Source organism: Pleurodeles waltl, chromosome 1_1 (genome assembly GCF_031143425.1).
Source record: "Pleurodeles waltl isolate 20211129_DDA chromosome 1_1, aPleWal1.hap1.20221129, whole genome shotgun sequence".
Taxonomy (NCBI): domain Eukaryota; kingdom Metazoa; phylum Chordata; class Amphibia; order Caudata; family Salamandridae; genus Pleurodeles; species Pleurodeles waltl.
Genome location: NC_090436.1, coordinates 314,239,778 through 314,264,540, shown reverse-complemented (window position 1 = coordinate 314,264,540; position 24,763 = coordinate 314,239,778). Strand labels below are relative to the sequence as shown.

The 24,763-nt window shown below is 47.7% G+C and overlaps 1 protein-coding gene across 9 annotated transcripts in view; it reads left to right on the top strand.

Annotated features, from left to right (window-relative positions):
• Positions 1 to 24,763, top strand: part of MIER3 (MIER family member 3) — a 262,722-nt gene that overhangs the window by 46,349 nt on the left and 191,610 nt on the right. For all 9 annotated transcript variants that reach the window (XM_069222367.1, XM_069222376.1, XM_069222395.1 and 6 more), the window contains one exon: positions 19,476 to 19,627. In XM_069222367.1, the coding sequence (XP_069078468.1) occupies positions 19,476 to 19,627 (152 nt within the window). The remainder of the gene's footprint in view (positions 1 to 19,475; positions 19,628 to 24,763) is intronic.

Genomic DNA, 24,763 nt, shown 5'->3' with positions numbered 1-24,763 from the left:
ACTTCTAGTACCAAGGGCCCTGATGCCAAGGAAGGTCTCTAAGGGCTGCAGCATGTCTTATGCCACCCTAGAGACCCCTCACTCAGCACAGACACACTGCTTACAAGCCTGTGTGTGCTAGTGAGAACAAAATGAGTAAGTCGACATGGCACTCCCCTCAGGGTGCCATGCCAGCCTCTCACTGCCTATGCAGTATAGGTAAGACACCCCTCTAGCAGGCCTTACAGCCCTAAGGCAGGGTGCACTATACCATAGGTGAGGGTACCAGTGCATGAGCACTGTGCCCCTACAGTGTCTAAACAAAACCTTAGACGTAAGTGCATGGTAGCCATAAGAGTATATGGTCTGGGAGTCTGTTTTACACGAACTCCACAGCACCATAATGGCTACACTGAAAACTGGGAAGTTTGGTATCAAACTTCTCAGCACAATAAATGCACACTGATGCCAGTGTACATTTTATTGCAAAACACACCCCAGAGGGCACCTTAGAGGTGCCCCCTGAAACTTAACCGACTGTCTGTGTAGGCTGACTAGTTCCAGCAGCCTGCCACACCAGAGACATGTTGCTGGCCCCATGGGGAGAGTGCCTGTGTCACTCTGAGGCCAGTAACAAAGCCTGCACTGGGTGGAGATGCTAACACCTCCCCCAGGCAGGAGCTGTAACACCTGGCGGTGAGCCTCAAAGGCTCACCCCTTTGTCACAGCCCAGCAGGGCACTCCAGCTTAGTGGAGTTGCCCGCCCCCTCCGGCCACGGCCCCCACTTTTGGCGGCAAGGCTGGAGGGAACAAAGAAAGCAACAAGGAGGAGTCACTGGCCAGTCAGGACAGCCCCTAAGGTGTCCTGAGCTGAGGTGACTCTGACTTTTAGAAATCCTCCATCTTGCAGATGGAGGATTCCCCCAATAGGGTTAGGATTGTGACCCCCTCCCCTTGGGAGGAGGCACAAAGAGGGTGTACCCACCCTCAGGGCTAGTAGCCATTGGCTACTAACCCCCCAGACCTAAACACGCCCTTAAATTTAGTATTTAAGGGCTACCCTGAACCCTAGAAAATTAGATTCCTGCAACTACAAGAAGAAGGACTGCCTAGCTGAAACCCCTGCAGAGGAAGACCAGAAGACGACAACTGCCTTGGCTCCAGAAACTCACCGGCCTGTCTCCTGCCTTCCAAAGATCCTGCTCCAGCGACGCCTTCCAAAGGGACCAGCGACCTCGACATCCTCTGAGGACTGCCCCTGCTTCGAAAAGACAAGAAACTCCCGAGGACAGCGGACCTGCTCCAAGAAAGGCTGCAACTTTGTTTCCAGCAGCTTTGAAAGAACCCTGCAAGCTCCCCGCAAGAAGCGTGAGACTTGCAACACTGCACCCGGCGACCCCGACTCGGCTGGTGGAGATCCAACACCTCAGGAGGGACCCCAGGACTACTCTGATACTGTGAGTACCAAAACCTGTCCCCCCTGAGCCCCCACAGCGCCGCCTGCAGAGGGAATCCCGAGGCTTCCCCTGACCGCGACTCTTTGAATCCAAAGTCCCGACGCCTGGGAGAGACCCTGCACCCGCAGCCCCCAGGACCTGAAGGACCGGACTTTCACTGGAGAAGTGACCCCCAGGAGTCCCTCTCCCTTGCCCAAGTGGAGGTTTCCCCGAGGAACCCCCCCTTGCCTGCCTGCAGCGCTGAAGAGATCCCGAGATCTCTCATAGACTAACATTGCGAACCCGACGCTGGTTTCTACACTGCACCCGGCCGCCCCCGCGCCGCTGAGGGTGAAATTTCTGTGTGGGCTTGTGTCCCCCCCCGGTGCCCTACAAAACCCCCCTGGTCTGCCCTCCGAAGACGCGGGTACTTACCTGCAAGCAGACCGGAACCGGGGCACCCCCTTCTCTCCATTCTAGCCTATGTGTTTTGGGCACCACTTTGAACTCTGCACCTGACCGGCCCTGAGCTGCTGGTGTGGTGACTTTGGGGTTGCTCGGAACCCCCAACGGTGGGCTACCTTGGACCAAGAACTAAGCCCTGTAAGTGTCTTACTTACCTGGTTAACCTAACAAATACTTACCTCCCCTAGGAACTGTGAAAATTGCACTAAGTGTCCACTTTTAAAACAGCTATTTGTGAATAACTTGAAAAGTATACATGCAATTTTGATGATTTGAAGTTCCTAAAGTACTTACCTGCAATACCTTTCGAATGAGATATTACATGTAGAATTTGAACCTGTGGTTCTTAAAATAAACTAAGAAAAGATATTTTTCTATATAAAAACCTATTGGCTGGATTTGTCTCTGAGTGTGTGTACCTCATTTATTGTCTATGTGTATGTACAACAAATGCTTAACACTACTCCTTGGATAAGCCTACTGCTCGACCACACTACCACAAAATAGAGCATTAGTATTATCTCTTTTTACCACTATTTTACCTCTAAGGGGAACCCTTGGACTCTGTGCATGCTATTCCTTACTTTGAAATAGCACATACAGAGCCAACTTCCTACAGTTGGGCATTGACTGTCGTTAGCATTTCGTGCTTAGTCTAGCCTCTCCTGACGTCAGACGCCTTCCCTGGAAGCCTCCACTCTTGATCACCATTTTCAGAATATTTTTCCCGACTGGGTCTGGAAGCGTCACTGAAGGCTCTCCAATCGTCGAAAGAAGAATACAACAAAGTTTTGCCAAAAGCAAAGTTGAAGTTCCAGAGGAGAAAGCATTGCCACAGCAGTCGGAAAGAGGCCTGGTTCAGGAAAATCCACCCTGTTTTTCAACAGAGACGCTAAGGGGAGTACAAGTACGGGGGTAACTGGTGCAGGAATGCTTGACAATGCACTGGCAGATGGGGACCCTTACTCCGAGTGAAATGAAAATGCACCCTTCCACTTCTTCTCAGTGTCACCACAGGTTTCCCCAGAAGGACAGTCATCAGGCGTGCAAACTTTGCCTCCCACAAGATCACAACACTGAGGGCTTCACCTCTGGACGACATTTCCATGTACTACCAGCTAATAGAGAGCAGCAGACCAGTATGGAGACCAGTTGAAGGAGAAGTATCAGACATATATTTTACTGGTTACATAGCTACCATTACAGAGTAAGAGCCAGTATTTACCCATGCTCCTGAGCATCCTAGAACAGGGGATAGAGGCCTTGAAAGAACCAGCAGGTCAGTGACACCAAGGACCAAAACTAAATATAACTAGTCCTGCGTACATCAGAGGTAATGTGCCAGCGGATTTAATCATTGTGATAACCGCCTGGGAAAGGGCAAAAGTGTCTGCTACCTCCTGACCACCTCCAGATAAGGAGAGCAAAAGAATGGAATAGTGGGGCGAAAGTTTGAAAGGTGAGTTGCACAACAATGGTGCATCGCAAACTCCAATACCATGCGTGATAGGCCTACCAACACTAGGAGGAGGTGGCAGAACTAATGAAACGCCTACCAGAGCAGTATCAGAAGAGAGTGGCCTCCTGTAAGGAAATGCCTCCTTGGCATGGTTGCCCCCTGACTTTTTGCCTTTGCTGATGCTATGTTTACAATTGAAAGTGTGCTGAGGCCTGCTAACCAGGCCCCAGCACCAGTGTTCTTTCCCTAACCTGTACTTTTGTATCCACAATTGGCAGACCCTGGCATCCAGATAAGTCCCTTGTAACTGGTACTTCTAGTACCAAGGGCCCTGATGCCAAGGAAGGTCTCTAAGGGCTGCAGCATGTCTTATGCCACCCTGGAGACCTCTCACTCAGCACAGACACACTGCTTGCCAGCTTGTGTGTGCTAGTGAGGACAAAACGAGTAAGTCGACATGGCACTCCCCTCAGGGTGCCATGCCAGCCTCTCACTGCCTATGCAGTATAGGTAAGACACCCCTCTAGCAGGCCTTACAGCCCTAAGGCAGGGTGCACTATACCATAGGTGAGGGTACCAGTGCATGAGCATGGTACCCCTACAGTGTCTAAACAAAACCTTAGACATTGTAAGTGCAGGGTAGCCATAAGAGTATATGGTCTGAGAGTTTGTCAAACACGAACTCCACAGCACCATAATGGCTACACTGAAAACTGGGAAGTTTGGTATCAAACTTCTCAGCACAATAAATGCACACTGATGCCAGTGTACATTTTATTGCAAAATACACCCCAGAGGGCACCTTAGAGGTGCCCCCTGAAACTTAACCGACTATCTGTGTAGGCTGACTAGTTCCAGCAGCCTGCCACACTAGAGACATGTTGCTGGCCCCATGGGGAGAGTGCCTTTGTCACTCTGAGGCCAGTAACAAAGCCTGCACTGGGTGGAGATGCTAACACCTCCCCCAGGCAGGAGCTGTAACACCTGGCGGTGAGCCTCAAAGGCTCACCCCTTTGTCACAGCACCGCAGGACACTCCAGCTAGTGGAGTTGCCCGCCCCCTCCGGCCCGGCCCCCACTTTTGGCGGCAAGGCCGGAGAAAATAATGAGAATAACAAGGAGGAGTCACTGGCCAGTCAGGACAGCCCCTAAGGTGTCCTGAGCTGAGGTGACTCTAACTTTTAGAAATCCTCCATCTTGCAGATGGAGGATTCCCCCAATAGGGTTAGGATTGTGACCCCCTCCCCTTGGGAGGAGGCACAAAGAGGGTGTACCCACCCTCAGGGCTAGTAGCCATTGGCTACTAACCCCCCAGACCTAAACACGCCCTTAAATTTAGTATTTAAGGGCTACCCTGAACCCTAGAAAATTAGATTCCTGCAACTACAAGAAGAAGGACTGCCTAGCTGAAAACCCCTGCAGCGGAAGACCAGAAGACGACAACTGCCTTGGCTCCAGAACCTCACCGGCCTGTCTCCTGCCTTCCAAAGATCCTGCTCCAGCGACGCCTTCCAAAGGGACCAGCGACCTCGACATCCTCTGAGGACTGCCCCTGCTTCGAAAAGGCAAGAAACTCCCGAGGACAGCGGACCTGCTCCAAGAAAGGCTGCAACTTTGTTTCCAGCAGCCTTGAAAGAACCCTGCAAGCTCCCCGCAAGAAGCGTGAGACTTGCAACACTGCACCCGGCGACCCCGACTCGGCTGGTGGAGATCCAACACCTCAGGAGGGACCCCAGGACTACTCTGATACTGTGAGTACCAAAACCTGTCCCCCCTGAGCCCCCACAGCGCCGCCTGCAGAGGGAATCCCGAGGCTTCCCCTGACCGCGACTCTTTGAATCCAAAGTCCCGACGCCTGGGAGAGACCCTGCACCCGCAGCCCCCAGGACCTGAAGGACCGGACTTTCACTGGAGAAGTGACCCCCAGGAGTCCTTCTCCCTTGCCCAAGTGGAGGTTTCCCCGAGGACCCCCCCCCTTGCCTGCCTGCAGCGCTGAAGAGATCCCGAGATCTCTCATAGACTAACCTTGCGAACCCGACGCCTGTTTCTACACTGCACCCGGCCGCCTCCGCGCTGCTGAGGGTGAAATTTCTGTGTGGGCTTGTGTCCCCCCCGGTGCCCTACAAAAAACCCCTGGTCTGCCCTCCGAAGACGCGGGTACTTACCTGCAAGCAGACCGGAACCGGGGCACCCCCTTCTCTCCATTCTAGCCTATGCGTTTTGGGCACCACTTTGGACTCTGCACCTGACCGGCCCTGAGCTGCTGGTGTGGTGACTTTGGGGTTGCTCTGAACCCCCAACGGTGGGCTACCTTGGACCAAGAACTGAACCCTGTAAGTGTCTTACTTACCTGGTAAACCTAACAAAAACTTACCTCCCCTAGGAACTGTGAAAATTGCACTAAGTGTCCACTTTTAAAACAGCTATTTGTCAATAACTTGAAAAGTATACATGCAATTTTTATGAGTTAAAGTTCCTAAAGTACTTACCTGCAATACCTTTCGAATGAGATATTACATGTAGAATTTGAACCTGTGGTTCTTAAAATAAACTAAGAAAAGATATTTTTCTATACAAAACCTATTGGCTGGATTTGTCTCTGAGTGTGTGTACCTCATTTATTGTCTATGTGTATGTACAACAAATGCTTAACACTACTCCTTGGATAAGCCTACTGCTCGACCACACTACCACAAAATAGAGCATTAGTATTATCTATTTTTACCACTATTTTACCTCTAAGGGGAACCCTTGGACTCTGTGCATGCTATTCCTTACTTTGAAATAGCACATACAGAGCCAACTTCCTACACCTCCCTCGCAGATGAACGAAAAAACATCACAAACAGCTGTTTAAAATCTGCACTGGATGCTGCTGACTCTGAGCAGAGACAACCCTATGAAGGCACACCTGTCTGCGAGTTTCATGGTTACAAAAATAAGTTCAAGCCAATATTGTCAACACCCCCTTCAATGGGAGACATCTGTTTGTAAACACAGTGGAGACCCACTGTAACAACTAACGGCAGACAGTGACGCAGCAAATTCGATTGGGGGGGGGGCTACAGTTCAGAGCACAACAAAGACGAAGAACCACACCCACAAGAAGACCAGTGGGAAGATGGGCCTTTCAAAGCACCACAGCACACTGGAGCTTCCAAAGCACAAGCCGCATACAGACACTAACACAACAATGGCAATACCAAGTGATGCAAAGGCAGCCCTTCCTCTCACAACAGAGAGGCAGAGGTCACCCACAAAGAGGTGCGACTGCACCAACAAGCAAATGTGTGTGTGTGTTGGGGGGTGGGGGAGGGGGGTGGTTTGGGGGTTAGGAACCTTTTTCCCAGGAGTGGAATCAAGTCACTTCAGACAAGTGGATACTCAATATCATCCAACACAACTATTGCATTGAACTGGTCAAACACCCACCAAGACGAGCACCAAAGAAAAATACCCACACAAAAGAAGAAAATACCTTTCTACGATGGGAAGTAAGACAGTTCTTACTGAAAAAAAACAGTAGAGTACCCCTGAAGTAAATCGACCAGGGAAACTACTCAACATTCTTCCTGGTACCAAAACCAGCCATGTCTATATGGCCAAACTAGACCTCCACTTCTTAAACAAGTTCATAAAGAGACAGAAGTTGAAAATGACGACACAAGCACAACACGTTTTTTGCTTCACCATAGATTAAACACTATCAAATTCAGGGTGCTACCTTTTTGTAATAAAATCAGCACCCGTGGTTTGCACAGTGCTTAACAGTGGTAGTTGCGGATCTGAGAAGGAAGAGAATGCATGTGTCCCCTTACCTAAGCAACTGGTTGGTAAAGACAAACTTGATACAAACGTGCAGAAACAGCATTAAGACCGTGATGACGACTTTCACAGGATGGAATTTTCCATGATCAGAAAAATCATCACTCACGCCAAAACAAGAGAAGCTCTTCCTGAGAATAGGAATCAACACCGCAAAAGCAAATTCATGCAAAAAGAGGACACTAGTGATAATGCAAGAAGCTCTCCAACACCGGAAGGATCAGTCTCTGACAGTGAGGACTGTCGTGGAGTTGCTGGGAATGATGGCTTCCTGCAAACCACTAATACCATATGCAAGGTTACACATGAGACTGATCCAGGAGTGGGTCCAGAGCCAGTTGCCACAAGCAACAGTTAGTTTGGGAAAATCTAGTGGTTGTCACTCAGAGTACAGGCGGAAATGGTGTGGTGGAAAAGGGCAAATATAACAATCAAAAGACCCTTTATGACACTAACTCAAGCAGTGACCATCCCTACAGGTGCCTCACACATGGGCTAGGGAGCTCATGTGGAAGCTCAGTATTGGATGAGTCTGGAGACTAGAAAAAGCGGTACAGCACAGAAACTTACTTTAACTAAAGACATTGTTCTTATCCTTAAAAGCCTTTCAGAAGCAGCTGTGCAGGAAATGAATACAAGTTCAAACGGACAACACAACCATGTTCTACCTCAACAAACAAAGGGGACAAAATGTTTCGCCTTATCGAAGCTCGCACAGGAGAAATGGAGATGGGCCATCCAGAGGCAGAAAACCATAACGACAATACATGTACCAGAGATAGACAATGTAGAGGCAGGCAAGCTGAGCAGACAAGTATCCTCTATAGGAAATTGCCTCTTTTTGACGTGGTAACCTCCGGCCTGTGTTGAAGTGGGCCCTTTGTGTCAACGAAGTCCCCAGCTCTCCTGAGCGCAAGTCCACTATGGATTCACCCCTCCTGCACTCCCTGATGACGCCTGCAGCCTCAGACCACAGGACCCCTCTACCGCGAGTGCTCCCAGACACAGAAACCCAGCACTAAAGGACACCTCTGCAACAGTCGCCTCTGACCCGTGGCGAAGAGGACCAAAGGTGCACCTATGTCCCAGAGCACCCCACATTTGGTTGACCTCAATTGGCCGGTTAGCCCGACCATGCAGCCTTTTTCCACAGAGACTGATCTCCATCGAACTACATTGGGCACCCGATGCCGTACTACACCTCTGCACCCAGCCGACCCAGTACCGCTCGGAGTGGCCTTTTGGTGTGGTCCTTCCCTTGCCCAATGTTCACCTTAAGTTTCAGAGATTGGTCCCATAAGTCGTCATACAGTACCTAATTGCAGAAATTGTGCTGTGCCCACTTTTTAAAATGAAAATAATTCCTATTTAAAAATGTACTTACCTGAACGATTATTATATAAAGATACATGCTATTTTTTATAAATTGCTGTGGATGTCCTCCTTGAGTCGTCTCATGTATTGACTTTTGTGTGAATTTGTAGATTACTTGAACTCCTCTGTGTTAAGCCTAAAGCTGCTCGACCACACTACCCCTAAATAGAGCACTTTGGGATTGTACAGCAAGCCCTGTCCTCTCGGTGGGGAAGCCCTGAACCCTGGACGGTGTTACCATAACACATAAAGGGCCAGCTTCCTATATCTACCTCACACGAGTGGGAGCTGAATGAAGCTTTGATCGAGAAGGTGTTTGAAAAGTGGGGGACACCAGAAATAGACCTGTTCACAACACCAGAAAACACAAAATGGCAGGTTTTTTTTTTTTGTTTTGTTTTTTGCACACAACTGTATGCATTCTTATACATGCTTTTACTTTTTTCTTGTGTTTTTTACATTTATTTGGTGTTTAGATTTTCTTGAGTATTTGTGGTTGGGTTTTGTTTTATTTAAGTTGGATTGGTCCCTTTTGGACTTAGGGGGGTTGTTTCTATTTTTGTTTTTTGGCTCCCATGTATTGTGGCCATTTTTTTTCCTTTCCATGGACGTCTGGAGGCACAATTTTGGGCAGGCTGCCTAAGGAGCACCGTTGCCCCGGATTTCTCTCTCTGCAGTATGTGTGCTTTCACATGCTTTTTTTTTTTTTTTTGCGTTTTTCCATTTATTTGTTGTGTTTAGGTGTATTTTATGTGAACATTTTTATTGATTTTCGATACAACACGTATGTCTCTCATAAACAACGGACATTGTAAACATAATGCCACACTGCCCGGTCCATCTCATAGATATACACAATCTACGCTACTAAAGTGCGCTGGCTCCCTCCAGTCCATATTAGTCCCACTACTTGTGGCAGATCTTCTCATATTCACCAGGACACCTGCGTGCAGTGTAAACAGTCCCTTCCAGTTTCCCGCCCCAATCCACACCTCGCTTCCAAGCCACGAAGGGCGGACCACTGGCAGGGGTCTAGTGTTTAGTTATGTCTCTCTTAGCCAGCAGTGTGCCCAGCCCCACCTTTGTCCTGTCCCCTCGGAGTCTACCTATAACCTCCAGAATACCCAACAGAGTGATATTGGAGCTAGCCTCCATATGCGATCCCACCACCCCGGGTGGGATTAAGAGTGCTTGAGCCCAGTACCACTGTATGATGGGGCAGGCCCACACCTTGTGGAAAAAATCCACTCTAGGTACCAGACATCACAAACATGCAGGGGATGAAGACACATGGAACTTCCAGAGTCAGTAAGGTGTAAAATATGCCTGGTGAAGGTATTTAAACTGGATGAGCCACAGCTGAGCTAGGTGGCCAACACCCGGGGCACCATATAGGTATCCCGCCAATCTGCCTCTTCCAGAGGACCACCCCATTCCTCCCAGGAGGCCCTCTGGGACCCTAACAGGTATGAAAAGTGCACAATCAAAGTTTTTTTTTATAGATTTGTGAAATCCCCCTTTCCCCCGGGGACCCATAGGAACCCGCACCTCCAGTAGATTGAATTCCGAGACATCCGGAGTTTATTATGATAATTTGAAAGAGCATGTCAGAGATGAAGGTACCGAAAGAACTGTGATGAATGCAATTGGAAATCTGACTGAAGGTCTGGAAAGGAGCGAATATGATCCTTGTCTCATACATTCCCCAGATGTGTAATGCCAAGCTTGTCCCATCGTCAGAATCCCCTTAAGGCTTGGTGCCGATGCCAGCTACCAGCCTGTACACAAAGTGATCTCCAATGTAACTCGTTGGTCCCAGCCCATCCAGAGCAGCGCTCCTCCCAGGCCTTAAACACCCCTTTTGTGGGGTCATGGAGCATGTCTGGGCCCTGTATAGTATGTGTTACATTCTCTAAACCCTTGAGCGCGCTCGCATCCTGGTAAGCAGAGTCCTTTCAACCCCAGTGGATCCAGTCATTCACCAATAGAATGTGTGCAGCCCAGTAGTGCAAGTGGATATCAGCCATGGCAAGCCCCCTCTCATTTGTGGCATGGATGCATTTACCATATTCAACTCTTGGGAGTTTGTTGGCCCAGAGGAACCGCCAAACTCACTAAAACTAGAGCATTAAGCCAGGTCTGTGGAATGTGACCAGGGAAATTCTGAAGGACGTGAACAAACTGAGGGACAACCATCATTCCTGAATAGTGCTTCCCTGCTCATAAGTCTGAGGGACGTGTCCCATCTGGTCATGACCTCACAGGCCTTGTGCACCAGTGGGCGGAGAGTCAGGCTCCAGGTGTTCTCCGGCTCCCCCAATATATGTACACCCAGATATAAAAAGCCAACCGAACATATGGGGAGTGCATGATACCAGGCCTCGTCCTGATGGTCAACCCCCAGAGGGATCAAAAGAGACTTGTCCAAGTCAACTTGCAGGCCAGAGGCCAAACCAAAGGTGGTCAAACTATGAATCAGTCTTGGCCCCATCAGGGCGGGCTAGGAAAGAAAAAGGACAAGGCACCTAGAGCTGAATGGCAGTGCGAAAGAAGTGTGGGAATAGGGGATAAACCTGCTTGATGCCCCGTCAAACAGGAAACCTGTAGGACAGCACTTCATTTACCCTAACCTGGGCTTGTGGAGTGGCATACAAAGCCTTGACATTGGCATGGAATTTGGGGCCAAAGCTCAACATTAGTCTCTTCCAAATCCGTCCGTTCAAAAGCTTTTTCAGTCAGTAAGCATAATTGCTGCCGATCCGCCAAGCGTGCAAATGTGGCCCAGTGCTAGCTAGCTGCCTGGTACTGTGTATTTAGATTTTATTGAGGGGTATTTGCAGTTGAGGTTTTGTTTTTGTTGTTCAAATTGAATTGGTCCCTTTCGGACTAGGGGCCTTATTTCTATTTCTGGGTTGGCTTCCCTGTATTGCAGCCATGTTTTCTTGCCGCTGCCGACGGGAGGCGTCAATTTGGGCAAGCTGTGCTCTAGTTGGTCGGCAAAATAGATGACCCTTCAGTATTGTAGGAGTACCGTGGCACGGACACCTGGTGCTGCTGGCTCATCAAAGGCAAGCCCATCTGTGCCCCTCCGCACTGTTGCCAGGCCACCCGTGCTGCCTGCTGGCAGAATTCCCAGATTGAGCCATCTCCAGTATTCAACACAAGTTAATTGCACTTAGGCCGCCTCTGTCTTGCCCTGTGAGATTGAAGGTAGGGGCCAGCCTTGGCATGGTGGCCTGTTCTCTGTGTCCCACTGTTCTACCTTTTAAGACCGCTCCCTTTTAAGACCGCTGGTAAGCAAGTAGCAGAGGACTGTTTTAACAGGGATAGGGAACTCAAAGCAAGGTGTGGTCAGAGGAGAGAAATAACTGCACTGCTAATAAATGTCCATTCCTTACATAAACATGCTCTGAATATTTTCGACTTCCTGAGCAGCAGTAAACTAGATGTACTCTTTGACTGTGATTTGGTTGAATAACTCCTCTGCTCCTGACCTCCCCTTAGCTATTCCCAAAAGCTATTCCCTACTTCATTTGGATAGAACCCACAAGGGTTGGGGGTGGCCATTTCCATTAAACACCCATTACAGTGCACACCGTATGAGCTTACTAAACATCTTGCTGCCTTTCTACATCGGCTCAATCTTGTTTTTCTGGTGCATTGATCTGTTGCATGCTGAGCTATGCTGGTAATTTTAATAAGTTGCTTGATTGTACACTGATCCATCCCTCTTTGATTTCAGCCAGTTTTGCTTTGATAGAGGATTTTAATCTTCATTTTGATGATCTCCTGGAGTTGGTAGTTACCTTAAGGGAGACCATGGTGTCACTAAATATGTCCCAGTTTGTAACTTTCCCTACCCATTCCGCTGGCCGTATTATTGATTAGTTTTTTCAAATTGCTCTCTTGGTCTTAGCCCTCTTGAGGCAATTTCTTAGACCAGTATTTCAAATTCCATTTAGATGGAAAATCGATAACAACATCCAACAGGCCAGCCCAGCTCCACGTACATTATTCTGTTCTTGGAATAAGGTCCAGGCCACTGCTTGGTCAGAGCTTTTAGCCAGATCCACTCCCTCTCTTACTAATAATTTAGATTGGTTTAAGGATTATTCCCTTGACAGTAACATTACATAATAATTCATACTCTGTATTTATCACACTTCCATCAAACGAGTTCTAATCTCCTATTTTGAGAAAAACATCAGTGCCATATTTTGTAATTCTTGTGCAATTTTCCAGATCGGCAAATCCTTTATCTCTCCTAAAGCCTGTAGTAGGGTGACTGTTCCTTTTCATGAATTTTGCAATGGACTTGCAGATTTTTTGAAGCTAAGATAATTGAAATTCAAAGTTCTCTTCCTATTTTGAAGGATATTGTAGGAAAGTGACCCTTTTTGACATGTTTACCCCCCTTTTTTGGCCTGGTATCTGATGCAGTTTTGACTGAAAGTGCACTGGGTTTCTGCTAACTAGGTCCCCAGTGCGAAATATTTCCCTAAAACTGTGTAATTGCTCCCCAATTAGCTATACCTTTGACACCCCTGTAAGTCCCTGTAAGGAAATGCCTCCTTGGCATGGTTACCCCCTGACTTTTTGCCTTTGCTGATGCTATGTTTTGAATTGAAAGTGTGCTGAGGCCTGCTAACCAGGCCCCAGCACCAGTGTTCTTTCCCTAACCTGTACTTTTGATTCCACAATTGGCACACCCTGGCATCCAGATAAGTCCCTTGTAACTGGTACCAAGGGCCCTGATGCCAGGGAAGGTCTCTAAGGGCTGCAGCATGTCTTATGCCACCCTGGAGACCCCTCACTCAGCACAGACACACTGCTTGCCAGCTTGTGTGTGCTGGTGAGAACAAAACGAGTAAGTCGACATGGCACTCCCCTCAGGGTGCCATGCCAGCCTCTCACTGCCTATGCAGGTATAGATGAGTCACCCCTCTAGTAGGCCTTACAGCCCTAAGGCAGGGTGCACTATACCATAGGTGAGGGCACCAGTGCATGAGCACTGTGCCCCTACAGTGTCTAAGCAATACCTTAGACATTGTAAGTGCAGGGTAGCCATAAGAGTATATGGTCTGGGAGTCTGTTTTACACGAACTCCACAGCACCATAATAGCTACACTGAAAACTGGGACGTTTGGTATCAAACTTCTCAGCACAATAAATGCACACTGATGCCAGTGTACATTTTATTGTAAAATACACCACAGAGGGCACCTTAGAGGTGCCCCCTGAAACTTAACCGACTATCTGTGTAGGCTGACTGGTTCCAGCAGCCTGCCACACTAGAGACATGTTGCTGGCCCCATGGGGAGAGTGCCTTTGTCACTCTGAGGCCAGTAACAAAGCCTGCACTGGGTGGAGATGCTAACACCTCCCCCAGGCAGGAGCTGTAACACCTGGCGGTGATCCTCAAAGGCTCACCCCTTTGTCACAGCACCGCAGGACACTCCAGCTTAGTGGAGTTGCCCGCCCCCTCCGGCCACGGCCCCCACTTTTGGCGGCAAGGCTGGAGGAAACCAAGAAAACAACAAGGAGGAGTCACTGGCCAGTCAGGACAGCCCCTAAGGTATCCTGAGCTGAAGTGACTCTAACTTTTAGAAATCCTCCATCTTGCAGATGGAGGATTCCCCCAATAGGATTAGGGATGTGACCCCCTCCCCTTGGGAGGGGGCACAAAGAGGGTGTACCCACCCTCAGGGCTAGTAGCCATTGGCTACTAACCCCCCAGACCTAAACACGCCCTTAAATTTAGTATTTAAGGGCTTCCCTGAACCTAAGATTTTAGATTCCTGCAACTACAAGAAGAAGGACTGCTGAGCTGAAAAACCCCTGCAGAGGAAGACCAGAAGACACCAACTGCCTTGGCCCCAGACTTACCGGCCTGTCTCCTGCCTTCCAAAGAAACCTGCTCCAGCGACGCTTTCCAAGGGACCAGCGACCTCTGAATCCTCTGAGGACTGCCCTGCTTCGAAAAAGACAAGAAACTCCAGAGGACAGCGGCACTGCTCCAAAAGAACTGCAACTTTGTTACAAGGAGCAGATTTAAAGAACCCTGCAACTCCCCGCAAGAAGCGTGAGACTTGCAACACTGCACCCGGCGACCCTGACTCGACTGGTGGAGAACAACCAACTCAGGGAGGACCCTCCGGCGACTCTACGACTGTGAGTAACCAAAGTTGTCCCCCCTGAGCCCCCACAGCGACGCCTGCAGAGGGAATCCCCAGGCTCCCCCTGACCGCGACTGTCTGAACTCCATTTCCCGACGGCTGGAAAAGACCCTGCACCCGCAGCCCCCAGCCCCTAAAGAAACGGAACTTCTGTGCAGGAGTGACCCCCAGGAGGCCCTCTCCCTTGCCCAGGTGGTGGCTACCCCGAGGAGCCCCCCCCTTGCCTGCCTGCGACGCTGAAGAGATCCCTTGATCTCTCATTGACTTCCATTGAAAACCCGACGCGTGTTTGCACGCTGCACCCGGCCGCCCCCGCGCTGCTGAGGGTGTACTTTCTGTGCTGACTTGTGTCCCCCCCCGGTGCCCTACAAAACCCCCCTGGTCTGCCCTCCGAAGACGCGGGTACTTTCCTGTTGGCAGACTGGAACCGGGGCACCCCCTTCTCTCCATTGAAGCCTATGTGTTTTGGGCACCTCTTTGACCTTTGCACCTGACCGGCCCTGAGCTGCTGGTGTGATAACTTTGGGGTTGCTCTGAACCCCCAACGGTGGGCTACCTTGGACCAAAAACTGAAACCTGTAAGTGACTTACTTACCTGTGAAAACTAACAATAACTTACCTCCCCCAGGAACTGTGGAAATTGCACTGTGTCCACTTTTAAAACAGCTTATTGTGTTTTATGTAAAAAGTATACATGCTAAAGTAATGATTCAAAGTTCCTACAGTACTTACCTGCAATACCTTTCAAATGAGATATTACATGTAGAATTTGAACCTGTGGTTCTTAAAATAAACTAAGAAAAGATATTTTTCTATAACAAAACCTATTGGCTGGATTTGTCTCTGAGTGTGTGTACCTCATTTATTGTCTGTGTATGTACAACAAATGCTTAACACTACTCCTTGGATAAGCCTACTGCTCGACCACACTACCACAAAATAGAGCATTAGTATTCTCTCTTTTTACCACTATTTTACCTCTAAGGGGAACCCTTGGACTCTGTGCATGCTATTCCTTACTTTGAAATAGCACATACAGAGCCAACTTCCTACAGTCCCTAATAAATTGTACCCCTGGTACCTATGGCATGGTTAGCAAAGAGGGTCCCCAAGGGCTGCAGAATGGATTGTGCCACCCTCAGGGACCACTCACCAAGCTCATGCAGACTGCCATTGCAGGCTTCATGTCTTGGTGCAGCTAAAAGTGAAAATACGACATGGCACATTTCCTGTTTGCTATGTCCTTTAACACTGCATGCAAATAAATGGAAGTCACCCCTGCAGCAGGCATTACAACCCTAAGGCAGGGTGCATTATATTACATGAGGTCCTATCTGCACAAGAAGATATGCCCCTGCTATGTCTTTGTTGATTCTCAGACATAGTAAGTGACCAGGGAAGCCATTTTAAACATGTGCTGGACACTGGTCGCTGAGTTCTGCAGCTACATGATGGCTTCACTGAAAATAGGGTTGTTTGGTATCAACCATCTTATATTAATAAAAGATTGTTAAATTTATCTGCACATGCACCTGGAAGGGCACCTTAGAGGTGCCCCTGAAAAACTACCAGTGTGCGGACTGACTGGTTTTAGTTAGCCTGCCACCACCAGATATGCTTCTGACTCCCAAGACTGAGAGCCTTTGCTCTCGGGCGGTCAAAAACAAAGCCTGCTCTGGGAGGGGTGAAGATCAGTGTGACTGACTCAGCATCAACCCTGTCAGCCTGCCTGCTGAATTTGACAATTGGGAGAAAGGCACCTCGTCCTCCAGCTGCTGTGCTGAAACTTCTCAAAGCCCTGAAAGATTGCCAACCTTCACCCCAGCACCAGGAACTCCAGGGGAGCTGCTTCCCTGGACCTTTGCTGGCGCCCAAGAAACAGCGAAGACAATTCTGTACTGTCAAAACCTGACACCGGACAGCACAACTGCACCCGTGCCCTCTAGCCCAAGTTGAAGTGGGTCAACGGTGCCAGCATGGTCCTCAGCCTCCCCAGAGAACAAGTCCATTGTGGGATTCCCCACTGCGACCTTCACTGACGTCTGCAGACTGGTCGCCAAACCCATACCTGTAGCCTATCTGTGGGCCCCCCACCGCGACTGCTGCTGGTGACGGAAAACTGATGGTTCAAGAGCCATCTGCACACAGACGCCCCGGACTGAGAAGACGACCACCAGGGAGTGGCGGGGGGGAGGAATGAGGTGGGGGTGTCTACATCCCACTCATTGCAACTACTGAGCCTACTTGGTGGTTCACTGAGACACAATCCCCAGTGCTAACCTAGAGCCTCTTGTACTGATTCACCCTTTGACTAACATTGGGTACCTGATGCCTATACAACACCTCTGCACCCAGCCATCCCAGTGCCACCCGGTGTGACCTCTTGGTGTGGCCTTGACCAATACTCTGCTTAAGTCCTGGAAAATTGGTCCTGCAAGTCGCTGTACTATACCTGTTTTGCCGTATTTGTTTCGCCTCCTCAAGATAACATTGCAGCTTTCAAAAATTGCACTGTCGACTTTCCTAAACTGTAAAGATTTCTCTTGCAAAGTGTACTTACCTGATCGTACAGATTCTAGTGCCAAAACATATATAAAGATACTTATTATTTTTGTAAATTGTTGTGGATCTCCTTATTGAGTTTGTGTCTCATTTTTTGACTGTGTGTGTATTTGCAGGTGTCTTAACACTTATCTGATAACCCTAAGGCTGCTTGACCACGCTACCACCTTGGAATTGCTAGAGCAAGCCCTGTCCACTAGTAGTCAAACCCCTGAGCTCTCTGCACAGTTTACCTCATTTTAGTATACCATATGAACAGCCAGCTTCCTACAGTCACAAAAATAGAAATTCCACCATCTTGTGTGTGATGGGATTAGGTCCTCTGGAACAAGGTTATGCCCACTTCCCACGGGACGTTACCATATAGGGGGTGTAGTGACCTCAGAGGTAAAGTAGGATATTGGCTACTACCCTTCACTCCCCTAAATTCAGTATTTAGGTTTCCCACACACCAGGAACTGAGATTTGTTGGACTAGAGGAGGACACCAAGGAGCTTCAAGAACTGAGTAGCAGCAACTGACTTGGCACCAACCCTGCTGGTTGGCCTGCTGTTCTTGACAATTGTGCCAAAGAAGACTCATCCTGCAGCTAATCAGCCTTCAAAAGCATCAGAAGGCTGCTAGCACTTCAAGAAGTAACTGCGCCTCTGGGGCACTTTATGTAATACGGCCCATGGTTAGCAGTTAGTGTGCTCCTGGCCAGACAGGGCTGAAGTGGCCTGGTGGAAGCGAGGCAGAGTACTGAGTGCTCGGGAAGAGAACTCTGGGCATAGGAAGGCAGCAAGACTGCTGTGAGCCACTCGGCTGTCGATCGTGCAAGAGGTCTCTTCTGTGATTGAGTCTTAACATCAGTCAACCAGTCATTTAACCAAATCTATATCCTGGAAATATGAAATGAAAGGGTGTTGATTTAAAACTGTAGCTTTCTTTAATTAACGTTCAGGTGGGGTTAAGACCCACAGCTGAAGCAGCTTTATATCCCATCCCTCCCCAGTAATTGTTGCATGGCTACAGCCATTTTCTTCCTGCCCAATCTTTTTCCTGGAGTAAAGAAATGCCTGCTGTAGATGGATGTGCAGCTGGGGATTACTGCTGCTCTTCACACGGACCGGCCTCTGCCCCTAGCTACTGCCTTCTGCAGAGTAAACCAGGGCGCTTCCTGCCAGGCAACTGCTTCCGCATCTCGCAGATAGTCAACGCAGAGCCCATGTATCCAACTGCTCCATGCCAAAGCTAAACATTCATTTTGTTTTGCCAGCTACAAGTTAACGTGATTTTTAGATTTCTAGAAAACTAGTGTTTTCCACATAAATGTCAAGATTCACACTAGCTTTTGGTGTTTTTGAATGAACTATATTTCCCAGCGCAAGGGTAACTCATTTTATCCAAGTTTAAGTTGTATTTGAATAGCGCTTACTACCCCTGATGACTCATCTTAGTTATGCATATATCTCAGCATCAGTCCTATTAATTACGTCGGCGGAGCAGTGGAACTTATCAGTAATTCTGCATTGCAGGAGTAACGTGGAATTACCAAATTCCTCCGATTCTTCTCAGGCTTACTCTGAAGTCCCATGCTACTGATTGTAGAGTCCAGTTGGTGCAAACATATTTCTATTAAAAACAACAAAAAACTGTCAGCAATGCACTTTTCCCAGCAGTGCTGAGTATGTTTCGTCCAACATTTGTGGAATATATAGGGCTATTTTTATGCTTTAGGTGTCTAGCAAGGATTCAGTTCACATGCTCTGCTATTCCGAATTGCTTACTCCCCACTTGTGGTGTTTTTCTTGCTTTTCCTCTAAGCTGTAAAAATGTTTACCTAATGATAGTTTAACTAGAACATGTCTAATTTGTACTTCATATTGTGATAGTAACTGTGGCAGATAGTGCTCAACGTATTGTCCTCCTTTATCCCACTGGCTAGCTTGTTCTATTGACATGAACAACTAATGGTAGCAAATGGACCACTGTGAAACATTTACTTGAATTGTAGTGAATATGCACGTTTTGCTCTGAGCCCTTCAGTAAATACTCATTGAATATACTTTGTTATACAGCATTGCTTTGACCTATGTGATATTTTCTATCATTATCAGTTCTTAGGTGTCTCATGTAGGCATAACATTAAATTAATATATTTTTGTTTTACGAAGTAGGTTTATGTCCTGGTTTCATCCTTGTGTTTATTCTTCAACAGTGGATGATGGTGAAGATCAGTTGCTATGGCGTCCAGATGTGCTTTCTGAGAATAAAGTGAAAGAGTTTCTTCTGGAGACTTCCTTACCAACTCCACAACAAAAAATTACGCAGAGAGTTTCTGCTGGGATACACACAAAAGACAATGAACAAGTATGTTTTTTTCTTAGTGTTTCAGAACCCATATTGTGTTGGCTGACATGTTCTTGCCTGCAAAATAGAAATTTGTTTCTTTGAAATCTCTGCCCACAAATTGTAGCAAGATTCTACAGACACCGCATTTCTCTGAGTTTTTATTGCTGTTACTTTTAAAACGTACCCATTATCACTGGCAGCTCCCTGGCTAGGATATAAAGTGTTTTATGCTTAGTACGTCACTTGTTTTCAGTGCGTTTTAGACTTTTTCATTTGAGATGCAAGAATTTGTTCTAATTGTATTCTCTGTACCTTTTCTGGAAACTATATTAAGGTGAGGGGTCCTGAAGATGACATTACTGATTTGTTTAACTCGGATTACTGTATTTGGAGAGTGTGGTAAGTGGTAAAGGCAAATGCCGTAGTTCAGGAGCCGGTGCTTATTACAGTTTAATGTTTGTAAAGATGACATTATACAGCATTAGGTTCCTTAATATATCTACAATTATCCAACTTTAGCACAGCAGTGATACCTCCCAGTGAGTGCCATAAATGTAACTCCCACATCATGTAGTAGGCAGCCATTTGAGTGAATTTTCTACAGTTTGAGAGAGTTCTCAAAATGGCATCCATCTCTACTCTTGCAGGTGGAGGAATTTCCTGTGAGGACTTGGCCTGTAGCTATAGCCTTAATTGAATCTTGGATCAAGGTCTTTCATGGGTGTGCTAGTTCTTTAATGCGCTTTGGCCTCCAAAAAACAAACAAAAAAAAAGAACTGTTTTCCGTGCGCCAGACTGAAACTGAGAAGCTGCTTATCTTCATTCTTCACCAGCATCATTTGTCGAATAAGTGTTAACAGCGGCATCTTGCGCCCCACTGACAAGTGCCTGCTGTATAAACCACCACATGCTCTGCGATGTTAGCTTCTTTTCCCTGTGCTTCAAACAGGCAAGGAATCCATAGATGTTCATTTTTTTTTTTTGTTCTTAAGAAAATAATGGCATGTCGCCATGAAATGGTCCGGCTCCATGCCATGTAAAACATTTATGAGCCCCTGTCTGATGCATGCCATCTTGGAGCGGAGGCCAAGCACATAGTCCACCACATCGTGTGTAAGCTCATGGATAAGACTCTCCCAGTCTTCTCTAACAAGTGCCAGTGGTCCCTTTACAGGATGGCCAAACTGAATTTCCAAGAGGGAAAACCCTACTCCCTTCTGTGGCACCTCTCTGTAGGCAAAAAGCAGGCATGGCAGGAGGACATCCCAACGCCTTTTGAGTTTTTCAGGGAGCCCCAGGATCATGCCCTTCAATGTCTTGTTGAATCTTTCAACAAGTCCATTGGTTTGTGGCTGATATGGTATGGTGTGGTGAATTTATAAGTCACCCCACACTCATTCCTCATGTGTTTTAGATAAGCTGACATGAAGTTTGTACCTCTGTCAGAAACCACCTCCTTAGGAAAACCCACTCTGGTAAAAATACCAATCAGGGCCTTGGCTACTGCAGGAGCTGAGGTAGACCTAAGGGGAATTGCTTCAGGGTATCCGGTTGCATGATCCACTACTACCAGTATGTACTGGTTCCCTGAGGGTGTGGATGGCTCAAGTGGACACACAATGTCCACACCAACCATTTCAAAGGGAACCCCCACCACGGGAAGTGGAATGAGGAGGCCTTTTGGTGGCCACCTGCCTTGCCTTGCTTCTGGCTCGACTGGTGACACAGGAGCTACAAAACCCCTACACCTTCTGGGACATAGTGGGCCAATGGAAGTGGTTGACAAGCCTACTCCATGTTGTTTTTGTTTGTCCCAAATGCCCATCTAGGGGGATGTCATGGGCCAAAATTAGGATGAGCTCTCTAAACTCCGGAGACACTACCATTCTCCTGGTTGCACCAGGTTTGGGGGTCTTACCTCAATTGAAAGGAGTCCATCTTCCAAATAGACCCTTGTCGGAGCCACTGACATCTCCCTTTTCCTGTGCAGCAGCTTGTTGCCTCAGGCCTTCAAGAGTGGGACAAGACTTTTGTCCCTGGCACATCTGTTCCATTGACTGTCCCTCTGGGTCCAAGAGCTCTACCTGATAAGTTTCCTCAGAGGATAAGTCATCTTCCTGAGAAGATATGTTTTGTTTATTTTGCTGTTCAGAGGCTAGTCCCCCAGTCCTCTTACCTTTTCTATTGGAAGGTTGGGCCATTATTCCAGGCTCCAACTCTTCTGTTTTTTTCACCCTGTGCTCTGCTTTGTGCTCTAGTTTTCACACATACCAGTTCAGGGATTCCCAGCATGGCTGCATGGGTTTTGAGCTCTACCTCAAACCAAGCTGAGGACTCCAGCTCATTCCCTAGCAAGCATTCCATAGGGATTGCAGAAGAGACCACTACCTGCTTCAGGCCAGTAACCCCTACCCACTCTAAAGTCACAATAGCCATGGGATGGACCTTAGTTGCATTGTTGACTGGTTGGTGACTGGATAAGTTTGTCCAGTCAGATACTGTCCTGGGGAAAACAGTTTCTCTGTCACCACGGTGACACTGGCACCTGTATCCCTCAGGGCTTCTAATTTTGTTCCATTAATTAATAGCTGCTACCTGTATTTGTGCACGTTAGGCGGCCAGGCAGCAAGTGTGGCTATATCCACCCTACCCTCAAAGACTAGAGTAGCTTCAGTGTGGCCCCTCATTTGCTCTGGGCACACTGTTGATCCACCCAGAGACTGGCTATACCAGTACTAACTGAAGCAGTGCCAGTAGGATTCTTTTTGAGACAGGCCATGTCTCTAGTTTGGTGTCCATGCTGTTTACAGGTGTGACACCAGGCCTTCCTGGGGTCAAAGCTTTTACCCTTATACCCACTTGTGGATTGTGAGCGGCTCAGGCCCACCCTCCTGTGCAGGTTTTTGGGGCGCTTGTGAAGACTCTTTGTTTTTGTCCTTAGGTGTCTCACCACCCGTCCCCTGGGGGGGTGCTTTGTGACCCTTTCTTTTGGTTACCTCCTGCGAAAGTCTTGGTCGCCCTAGTCCTGACCCAATGGTCTGCCTTCTTCCCCAATTCTTGGGGAGAAATTGGACCTAGGTCTACATGATGTTTGTGCAGCTTGTCATTGAAGCAGTTACTTAATAGGAGTTCCTTTATAAAGCCCATCATAGTCATGCACTCCACTGCCTGTTATCTAACCATCTAGTGTTTTCACTGAGTAGTCTACAAAATCAACCCAGGATTGTCTCAATGTTTTGTGAGCCCCCTTGAACCTAATTCTATACCCCTGAATCCAGAGCCCTCAATCAGGGTAGCCTTCGTGTGGTCATAGGATTCAGCAGCTGTACCAGTGAGTGTGAGGAGTCTATCCCTACACTTACCAGTAAACAGTTCCCAAAGAAGAGCTCCCTAGTGAGAGAGATCTGTTTACCTTTGTGGTTGCACAAGTCCTCTCAAAGGCTGTGAACCACTTGGTGATATCACCCTCTTCATATTTTGAGACAATCCCTTTGGGGATTTTTAGGATATCCGTATTCTTTCTGGCCCTATTTATATTGCTGCTACCATTAATGGGTGATAAGTCCATTTCTGCTCTCTCCCTTTCTGTAGCTGAGTTGTTGCTCCAAAGCTAACCTTTTGACCATCCTTGCTAAAATGAGGTCCTCTTCATTTAGGCTGTCCTCAATGTTCCCAGAGGAGCTAAACTCCCCTGTGGACGATCCAGATCATGTGAGTACTATCTTGTATACTCTGCCACAAGCTCCTGAAGCTTGACCTTGGTCGGACTGGAACCTGTCTTAATCTTTTTCAACTTACAGAAGGACCTTAACCCTGCCATCCCTAGATGGAGGTAATGGCTGAGGTTGAGTTCCACAACCATTTCCTCTGAGCTGCTCATTATGTTACTAAAGTTGGGATTACTTTTTGAGAAACTAACACTATTTCTAGTTACTAATCCCTAACTTACAATAACTTTTAAATCTAAAAAGAAATGCTAATGGGACTTAACCAAGGCCCTAGCAGGACTTCTTTTAAAAATTTAGAAAAATTTGCCAAATTGAAAAATCAGTTCTAAAGGCAATTTTGGAATTGTCGTGTGATCAGGTATTAGCTGAGAGTCCAGGAAATGTAGTTGTAGATCCCACTGCTTATCCACCAATGTAGGAAACTGGCTCTATGTATATTATATCAAAATGAGAGCGAGTGTCCAAAGAGTTCCCCAGAGGTTTAACAGAGGCTAAAGTAGATAATACTAATGCTCTTTTTTGTGTTAGTGTGGTCGAGCAGTTGTGCTTAACAGAGTGTAGTGCAAAGCATTTGTTGTACACACATAGACCATAGAAGAAGCACTCACTCAATGACTTAACTCCAGACCAAATGATTTTTATATAGCAAAAATATATTTTCTTAATTTATTTCTAGAACCAACACATTCATGTTGCAGTTAAGTACTTCAATAGATTTGTATTTCACACATATCAATAGTACTTTGTTTGAAATCAATAAGTTATACATTTTTTTTCAATATTGGCAATTATCTGTTTTAAAAGTTGACTGCAATTTTCAGAAAACAGCTTCTCGGGGAAGAAACGTTTGTACGATTTACAGGTAAGTACTCTACTTACAGTTCCAGTCTCTGGGGGTTAGGAAGTCCACAGGTTGGGGTTCAAGTTAACCCGAAACACCCACGACCATCAACACGGGGCTGGCCGGGTGCAGAGGTCAAAGTTGGGGGCAAAATTAACATGGGCTCCCATGGAGACTAGGGGCACTCGGAATCAGACCTGCCTGCAGGTAAGTACCCGTGACTTCAAAGGGCAGACCTGGAGAGTTTAGAGGAGCACTGGGGGTCTGGGGGCACACCTGGGCACCAAACACAAACCCTCAGAGGCACTGGGGTGGCGAGTAGAGGGTGCAAACAAGGCGTCCGGTTTCCAATGATTCTCCATGAGGGAATCTCGGGGTCACTCAGATGCTGCAGGTGAGGTCCTGGGGGTCGACTGGGGCAAACCACAGGCTGGACAGGGAAGAGGGTCGCCTGCTGAACATAGCTGCACCTAAGGTCAGGTTCTCCGAGGCTGGGGGCTGTGGGTGCAGTGGTCCTTTAGGTGTTGGATACCTTTCACAGTCAGGAGGGTCGTCGGGATTCCCTCTGCAGGTGTCGTCATGGAG